The sequence below is a fragment of the Astatotilapia calliptera genome, chromosome 1 (genome assembly GCF_964374335.1).
Source record: "Astatotilapia calliptera chromosome 1, fAstCal68.1, whole genome shotgun sequence".
In the NCBI taxonomy this organism is placed as follows: domain Eukaryota; kingdom Metazoa; phylum Chordata; class Actinopteri; order Cichliformes; family Cichlidae; genus Astatotilapia; species Astatotilapia calliptera.
Window position 1 is genome coordinate 6,928,946 of NC_137422.1, and position 10,092 is coordinate 6,939,037.

Sequence of the window (10,092 nt, forward strand, 5' to 3'; positions counted from 1 at the left end):
TACATACATACATTTCCAAAAAAGTGTATTTGAAAAAAAAAGCCATAAGTAGTTGTAAAATTCTTCTCATAGTTTTCATGTAATTACTGTTGGTGGACTTTTAAGCTGTTGAAGAGATGGTAAAGTTGGCTTCCCCTCAGTGTGTGCCCATGTAACTGCCCAAGGCTCCCCAACCTTCCAGATTTGCTACATTGTTCTGAGTTTGTGGACACCTACTGTGAATATTAGAACAACATGTGATTATTTAGAAGGTTACTCTGCCAGGAAATATGCTGCTCTGAAAGCCAGTGTTTTGATTCAGTATTTCCATGAGAGCGCTGATGTTGAGCAATAATGCCTGCATTGCTCCAACTCATCCCAAAGCTGTTGAATTGAAATGAGGTTGGGGCTCTGTGGATGCTCTTAGAACTCGGGGAAAAAAATCTTTTGGGAACTTGCTTTGTACACAGGGTGCTACAAAGATGTCACTGAACTAAAATTTCCTTTAATTTAGTCTAAGAGGCCAAACCCAGGATGATATAGTGAGGATTGAAAGTTGTAAGAAATGAAAAACTGAACTGACCTTATTAGCATCGAGCAGCCACGCTGGCACCCAGATCTATGTTATGCACATTTGCTATTTATCTGGTACAATGTTGAAATGAACCTATGGAAAAGTCTATGCATGATGAGTTTTTCACACATAATTTAAAATTCACTGGAAAGAACGAGTTCTTTCCCATCAAAAGCGCATTAGTTCATTTGCCCGATTGGTTTTAGCTTCCAGTGGGTGTGACCTGATAACAATAACTCCTTTTATTGTCCAAGAACATCTGGTGGAGTTTGAGCCAGCTGCCATGCTTTTTCACTTAATTTCAATCTCGAGAGAAAAACAGAGAGAAGGAGAGTGAGGAGGTGGAGGAGGAGGTCAAGATATGGAGGAGAAGGACAGAGAGAGACCTTAATGCTCCATCTTGTCATACAACTCGAGGTCTGGATAAAGTCTTGTCTGGAAATTGGAATGAGCAAAACCTCAGAAATATTTATTCATCTGATTGGCTGGGAGTTTGACATCACCTAAATCTCTGGACTTTCTATTGTGTACAGAAAGGGTCTTTGGAGTGTGATGTCATTGTTTTGAAGGAAAATGTCAGCTCATTACAATTTGGATACAGTTTTAACAGCCACAATGGCAGTGAATTCATCACTTTAATTGCTTCTGTTTGGAAACATAACAACATTGTTGCATATTCTTTATTTCTGGCATGCAACAAGAGACGTTGGGCTTAAAATAAACACCCTGGAAGCATTAAAAAAAAAAAAAGACAATAAATGATTAAGTTTTAGCACTGTGTGTAAACATTCAACTATTCAGCTTTGATTTCTTTCTCTGGAATGGGATGGTAATGCTAATGTCCATGTTGTAGTATAGTATACACATCATTACATGATTAGCTTGATGAATGATACATATCACCTATATATCACATCGAATTTATTCCACACTAACTTGTTTTGGAAATTGTTAGTCTGTGATCAATCTGTTTGAACCGTATGCATTGGTAGAAAACTGCACCAAAGAAAAAAAGCATCAAAATAAATGATGGGTGTAAGTTTAATAGTGAGGTAGTCGATTCAACGCTATGTTAAAATATGACTACATAACATTAAATATCACATTTACATCCTGGTGCAAATAATTGGTTTCGTTTGTTTGTCAGATTTTTATTATTATTTTTTTTAAAAAGGGATATTATCTAGTTTATGGATTTAGTTTGCTATTAAAGCTAGCATTAGCTGCTAACTTATCATTCTTGACTCTTGTCCACATATAATCACTGCTGGCCCATGCCAGCAGTCAAAAAGCTTCAAAATACATTACTTTATTTTTAGTGTCTCATTTTGAAATATTTTTTTCTGACGTTTCATAAAACTGTACAAGAACAGCAGGAAAAAAGAAAGGCAAAAGTGTGATCTTGTTGGTTCTAACTGAAGGAATACATAAAACATGCAGAAAATTTGCCAGTGCAATGCAATGCAAAAGGCTTAAATATAAATCAGCTCATCTGTGGATAAAATCTTTGTGAAAGTTTTTAATAAGCAACTGAAGAAAATCTCATTGCTTAAGACTTTTAGTGAGGACGCTGACCATAAGTTCTAAGTCAAACATGCTGTGGTTGTTATGTGGGAAAGTGACCTACATAAGATTGTACTCACTAGAGATGTAGTAGGAGTCATGTTGTCAAGTCTGTCTTAAGTTTGCTGTAATCTGATTTGATGTGTGACAGGGCTGTTTTGGCTTCGCAGTCAGGCTATGGGGAGAGAGAGAGTGGGTGGTGATGGGTCAATTGGAGATCAGGTTTGATTGTCTGGACCTCATCACTACTGCATGAAATGTAACAAGGGGAAGAAGCATGAAATCTTTATATGTCCATATGTGTTGGCTATTTGCTCGCTGATGTTTGATGTTTCTGTTGGTGTCTTTTGGAGCATTTTGAATGAAATTATCTGACAAATAATATGACCTATTGTGAGGTACAATGCACTCAGAAACTAAAGTATTTTTGATTGGATGTTGCTTATAACTAATTAGCACCTATGCGGTTTTTGAATACACGATGGCAACAAGCTAACTAGCATTTTCTGACAACTGTTAACCTCTCATCCAGATTTGTTACATAAACTTCTGGCTCCAAAAACAAAAATGGCAGCTGAACTGCTAACCTGAACAGATTAAACATGTAGGAGTCTAGAACTCTTCTCCAGAAGAAGTCACTAAATGAAGTGACCTAATGTTTCTCACACTGGAAACGCAACATCCAGAAGAACAGAGTCAACTTTTTGAGTGGGCTATGCAAATGTTTTGGAGCCTTTTGGAAAATGATAGCCTGTTATCTATTTAGCATAATTTGTTGCCTCAAGGACAGCCTACCTGCTTCCTAACACACACACTTTTTGCTTATCTAAAAGCTATGTTTAGGAAGTGGTATAAAAAACTGTGTCAGGTTAAATTTCAGAATTAGTTGATCATGCTTGCTGAATTATTATTTCTGTGCAAAGGCAAATGTAGTCTTATCAATTCCTGTTAAAATTTAAATTAACGCATGAAATAATTGCAATTTTACATATGTTGGCCAAACTGTAAATATAGTACTCTCACATAGTCTTTAATTTTTATGGTTTGTGATGTGATCTAAAATTAGATGACATCCCACTGACACTATGTCCTTAAGTAATTGCTTCCTTTGAGTAAATAATAATTATGTACCTCTCTGGAAGTTGATTAGGCAGTATTGCGGCTGTATAAACTGCATATTTGTGTGGTGAGGTTTATAGAGTCACATCACTTTGTTTAAGGTGAGTTGAACTTTATGGTTTCTGTCAAATGTTAATACTGGCAAATGTCATGCCTTTGTACTTATTTGAGCACTCAAAGTATTTTCTTACTAGAAATCTCATTCACCAATCACACACATTCATACGGTGCTTTATAACATTCACGCACACACATAGTCCCATATGGTCCACTGGGGTAACTGTTGGGGCAACTGTTGTTGGAGGATACTGGCGGAGTCAGGGATGGATTCACCAATGTTTTGACTGGTGGATGACCTACACAATCAATCCATGCAATGTGTGGTATAACATCAGCAGCACTTAATCTATGCACACAAAACAGTGGACAAAGAACTGACCAACAGCTGGCTTGTCTGCTGACTTGTTGCATTCTACACGACTGCTTTTAGATGCAATAACAAATCAGTCTGGCAGTGTGAAACTGTTTGTGTGATCTGCCAAAAAGCACAGTTTTGTATTGTTGCATTTTCTTCACATGCTCAGACAATGTATTGTCTCTGCAGAGTGGTCTGAACTACACGGTATCCTTGGGGTCTGCTGGGGTATTTAACACAATGTTAATAACCATAAAATTACAGAGGATGTCTGTCTGATTAGCATAATTTTTTCCACCATTTACACAATGAGGCAATGCAGGCCTGCAGAACAGGATTTTCTTTGTGTGTGTGTGTGCCTGTATGTGTGTACGTAGTAGAGCAGGAGGGGGTTCAGGAGTCAGCCAGATGATGTCATAGACATTAAGAAAGTTGCAGCTATAAAGGAAGCCACTGAACTCAGCCTAATGTCATTTTGAGTATAGTCACATAGCTGTGACTATACTCATGGAGGAAACAAGAAATACAAGAAATACAGAGACAATGATTGTATCACTGATTCAGGGTCCTGTGCCTATTAGAGGTGAAAAATTAGAGCAGATTGCTGTAAATGGCCAAATTAGGCAAATAGAGAACAGAAAGCAACAAATGGCTGGTTGAATTAAAAATCATTGTGATGATAAAAGTAACTTAAATTGAGCAATTACCTCCATTGTTTTAAAGGAGGAGCTGCAGAAACTGTTTAGAACTCATTTTACAAACTTCTATTTAATTCTTGGTAACTTGTCAGGTCATGCTCCAAAACAGTGGTTAACAACTAGTCAGCAGAAGACACTTCTTTACGTTTTCTTTAGAAAAATACTTATTTTTTGTCTTATTTTGTTTAACACTAAAACTACTAAACTATACATTTAAATTTCTCCGTTACCACATTTCTGGTTTAGAAGTATACACAATTTCAGTAGGATGTGAAATACGATTCAGATAAATGTGGTGCAAACTGGTTGCAATAAACCTAAACAGGGGTGAGGTGACATGTAAGTACAAAACAGAGATACTGGACTGCTTTGTTATAAGCTTTTCACTCACATCATTTGAAAAAACAGTCACAGCTTCATGTTATTTGCCAAGTACTCCATTGTAATGCTGAAGTCATGAGGATGAAATGTCTTGATTTTCAAAAAACCCACATCACCCATCTTCAAGGACATAATTTAAACCATGAGACCTGCATGCATACAATTGCATATTAAAGATAAAGTAGAAAGGACTAAGTTGAAATCGAAACATAAAAAAGCCATGCTGCTTTTCTGCTGTAATCAGTTCATCTCTTCATTTTTACAGTTTTTCAATTTGTACATTACAGCCAATATAGATGACGCTTGGTTACAAACAATATGGTCATATGATCATAATATAAGATGTATTACAAATATTGCACGTTCAAAAATGTATCTTGCTTCAAAGTATGGCTGATCGAAATTTTAGCTGTACTCATAGGTTTTTAATATCTGCTAGATATGCACTTATCTTAAGTTTATCGCTAGCATTTAAATATGCATTTGCATTCTTCTACTGTTTTGGCTGATGTGTCATTATGTATCTACTCATTTTATTGTGCAGGTGAAGAATCTGTGACCAAAAAACATTTCCCACTGACCTGATGAGGTTCTGCAGAAGCTGCCTGCTGGAGCTTCTTCTTCTGATGGAGTCTGACATGGTGAACTGGGCCGCTCCTGGTCGTGGTCCTGGATTCAGTCCTGCTTCTGAGTTTGGTGTACTCTTAGACCTTCTTTACAGCTTTTTTCTTTTATCTTACTAGCTCAAGTGGGCCTCTCTCTATTTCTGTCTCCCCCCTCCCCTCTCTTTCTGGTCTCAGGTCTCTCCTCCCCCCATGTGGTTTTCATTGAGGCACTTTAACCCCCTCCACCTCCTCTTGCCCTAACAAATGTCATGTGACTTTCCCAAGGGGGAAAGTGAGATGATATCATAGCACTGAACTGGTAACAATACTATATGCATGTAACTCTGTGTTTTCTTTCATTTAATTATTACTTATATTCATTTAGTAACACTTCAGACTGTTAATAATGCACAAATTTATACTTCCTATGTTGTTTTCTAATGAAAAAGTACATTTTCTTTACATTACCTGAGAATATTCAAACACTCGTTACCAGTCAATATCTCTCATTCAAAATCCACAGAGCCTGAGCTGCTAAGTCATTTATGTCAGCCCCTGCAAGTGAAACAGACTAAAAAGCACTGGTATCACACTTTTTAACAGATTCCTTCAGCATGTGCTCTAAAGGTTAAAGGTCATGTTGACTTTTGGTAATTGATGAGCTGTCACTTTTCTGTTCTCTTTCATGTAGCACAGCAAAAACAACTGGAAATGTCTCTGTGATCTTTAGTGCTCACAGTCCTGCCTGGAACTGCTTAACACCAGTGAGAGTAGCTCAGTCAGAGCTCGGAACTTATCAGTTTTAAGGAAGTTTGTGTATATTTTGGATTTGATAAGATTGAATTGTTGTTTTATTTATCAATTACATTTTAAGTTCTCAGTTTAAATGCAGTATATAAAAATATATGTGAGTTAAGAATTTGCTAGGGACTACAATGATGTTTTTGCACCACTGGCACTGCTGGCTGTCATGTCTAATCTCTCATTGGTAGAAAGCATAGACAGGAGGGTAGGGCTGTCAAAGTAATCTTAGTTCAAAGGTCAAAGTCTCAAAAAAAATAAAATAAAAAAATAAAAAAGCAAAACAAAAACCTTCCCTGACTTGTAACAAAAAGAAGCATAAGTGCATACTGAAAATGTTCATGTTTAATGGATGATTAGGAGGGCCATTACAAAACCAGCTGTTGTAAATCAAAGCAACACATCAACGTCACTGCTTGGCTTTCACTGAGTTTTCTCAAAGCAACCCTTACCACTCGACAGCTAAGGATTTATCTGGACAGTGATTTTCTATTCAGTTCAGTTTAGTTCCGAAATTACAACAACAGTCACCTAAAGGCACTTTATAGTATAGGTAGTTCATACAATAAGGGAGTGAGGGAGACAGAACAACAGATATGCTGTGGAAGAGAGCCAGAGATTAATAGTAACTAAGTGCAAAGTGGTGTGTAAACACATAGTGATAAAAATCTGAGTGAAGAAGAAACACTTAATGTATCATGGGAAGTCTCCAGCAGCCTTAAACCTATTGTAGCTTAACTAAGGGAGGAATCAAGATCCCCTGATCCAGAACTAACTATATAGTTTGTCAAGAAGGAAAGTTTTAGGCCAAATCTTAAAAGTAGAGAAGGTGTCTGTCTCTGGAATCCTAACTGGAAATCCCAACTTTGCCTCCAATTGTACTTTTATATACCCTTGGAGCCAAGTAAACCAGTCTGAGAGTGAAGTGAAACATATACTATTTGAATGAAATGGGAATATGAGGTCTTTAAGATAATGTGGGGCCTGATTATTCATGAGCTTGTATGTGATGGGAAGGATTTTAAATCCAATTCAGATTTAACAGGGAGAGGCCAGTATTGGCGGACTATGCTCTCTGTTTCTAGACTCTGTCAATACTCTTGCTCTAGCTGAAGGCTTTTCAGTGACCTTTAGAACAACCTGAAAATAAAATAATAAATTACAATAGTTAAGCATAGAAGTAATAAATGTATGAACTAGTTTTTCAGTATCATTCTGAGACAGGACAATTTTACCAATATTTTTGTTTGTTTGTTTAATATGGGCACTGAAGAACATGTCCTGGTCAAAAATAACTCAATTCCTTACAGTGTTACTGCAGGTCAAGATAACCAGGATAAATATTTGATTAGACACTATGTTTCTAAGATTTTTGGGTACAAGAACCTCAGTTTTATCTGAATTCACAAGCAGGAAATTAGAGGTCATCCAGGTCTTTATGTAATCAAGACATTTCAGCAGTTTAACGAACTGGCATGTGTCATCTGGCTTCATGGAAAGATACAGCTGTGTATCATTTGGGCAGCAATGAAAATGTATACTATACTAAAAGCCACTGAGTGATACTGCACAGGGGAAGCATGCATAATATAAATTGAATTAGAATTAGACCTAGCACAGATCCCTGTAGAACTCCATAATCAACCTTAGTGTATGAATAAGAATCCCCATTTACATGAACAAATTGGACCCTATTAGATAGAAATGATTCAAAGCTCTACAGCCCAATACAAATAATATGTACAATGTGTTCTAATCTCTGTAATGAAACATTGTGGTCAATAGTATAAAACGCTGGTCTATGAGAATAATCACAGAGATGAGTTCACTGTCAGCAAACATTAGTAGGTCATTAGTAACTGTCATAAGCGCTGTTTCTGTAATGAATTTTTAATCCTGACTGAAATTCTGCAAAGAAACCATTCCTCTGCAGACAGCCACTTTGCTGTTTTACAACTAAATGGTAAATGGTAAATGGCCTGCATTTGTATAGCGCTTTTCTAATCCCTAAGGACCCCAAAGCGCTTCACACTACATTCAGTTATTCACCCATTCACACACACATTCACACACTGGCGATGGCAAACTACTCTTTCAAGATTTTTTTTAACTAGAGAAAGTTTAGAGATTGGTCTGTCAATTGCTTAAATTTGAAGCACATGAATAAGGCAATCTGAATCACCATTCGAATTTGAAATAACTAATGTGGCTTTTCACAATTTATTTATTTTTTTTAACAAATGTATGTCTTTTAGTGGACATCATAATTCTGCCACCACATTTGCTGTAGTGGAAGTCTGTAGATTATGAAACTGATTCATAATAAGCCATCCATCCATCCTCTTCTTCTTATATGTTTCAGCGTCTCGGGGCAGATGGAACCTATTCCAGCTACAGATCTATTTTTACCAACTTGAGGTAAAATGCATCCTGATACAAAACAAAGTCAAAAATTGTGTCCCTGACCTAGACCCTTTGGTTGGGTGGTTTTGGACTGTGAGACTGATAGACCTGCTGTGTGTAAAAACAAACAAACAAATGGTTGTGGACTACCATTTCAAAACTTCAAAGCAACAGATTTAAAAATAATGCAAGACCTGGAAGGATTAAGGTGTAAGAATACTGAACTACTTTTTCCTATAATGGGACTTGGTGCTTTTTAATTACATTTCTGAAAGTAAAATGAATAGTATGATAATAGGAAAGAGCTGGATAAGAATAATAAACACACTAGATAAGTGAGATGAAATAAGTAAAACTTCAACTCAGAGATAAAGCTCTTTCTGGCATTGAGAAACTGTAGAACAGCTTGAGAATGAGGCTGAAGAACTAATGAGTTGGTTGGATCTGGTTACTATTCTGCAGGTTTATTAATAAGATATGGCAGCTTAGAACATGAGCTGCTGGTGGAGGGGGCATGATAACCTTAGTCACATCCCCAGTGTCAGAGCATTGGGGCCCGATAACACACTGCTTGTTTGTTTGCTTGATGTTTTGTCCTAAATTAGACTTTTTTAATGCCTCGATTAAAGTTGCTGTTCTGCTCCTCTGCACGGAGGAGACTTTTAGACTTTTAAACGCTCTCTGTCTATCATTCCAACAACACAGATGTGCATTAGGTCACCCAGGCATTTCCAGCCAGCACTCATTTACACACACACACACACACACACACACACACACACACACACACACACACACACACACACAGTTTCTTACTTGCCCGCCCCCTGAATCCCGTAGGAGCTTGAAACACTCACAAACACTCCACAGAACCGTTACCACAGCAACACTCCCACAGCACTTAACTCAGCCTAACTCTTGTACGACTCAGTATGAGGTTGATGGTGGTGGACAGAGACACCACCCCGACCGCCAGCTTCGACACTGTTTCCAGTATTTCCCCAAAGGAAGAGTTTTAGTTTTAGAGCAGTAAAACCCAACACATGCAGTGCTGCTACAGTAACTGTGTACTTCAAGCTTTCTTCATGGCAATCATCATTTCTTTAAACAGTTGATTAGTCTCACTTAAAGCTTTAAATTCCATTGTATTTTTCAGAGTTAGACTAAAGTAACAAAGTTAGCATCCCTTGTATTTTCATGAAACTAAACCCTGTCTTTATTGTCATATTCCTTCAACAGTCATTCACTGTATTTCATGACTATCCTTTTACGTAGTGATCTTACACTGAATAAAAATTGCCTTCACACAGACTACAGGATTTACAGGATTTATAGGATTCTAAGATAATGCTTTGAATTTTAGCTTAAATATGTATCAGCATAACATAGATGTATTTACTGTTAATGTATTGCAGACATTAGCTTGTGCTGAGACTTCACATTTAAAAAAAAAAAAAGGTGACAAACCTCAGGGTAGCTTTTATTGTGGAACCACTACCAAGCCAGGAGGAGGTGATAACAAGGTTAGTCTGAAAATATTGTGTGATACTCTGT

General features: G+C 37.1%; 1 protein-coding gene across 3 annotated transcripts in view; it reads right to left on the reverse strand.

Moving 5' to 3' along the window:
* The window catches only part of lsp1b (lymphocyte specific protein 1 b), a 61,901-nt gene extending 56,004 nt beyond the window's left edge, over positions 1-5,897 (reverse strand). For all 3 annotated transcript variants that reach the window (XM_080303610.1, XM_026155689.2, XM_026155610.2), the window contains exon 1: positions 5,311-5,897. In XM_080303610.1, coding sequence (XP_080159736.1) covers positions 5,311-5,369 — 59 coding nt within the window. In that variant the 5' untranslated portion in view covers positions 5,370-5,897. The remainder of the gene's footprint in view (positions 1-5,310) is intronic.
* Between the last annotated feature and the right edge of the window lie 4,195 nt (positions 5,898-10,092).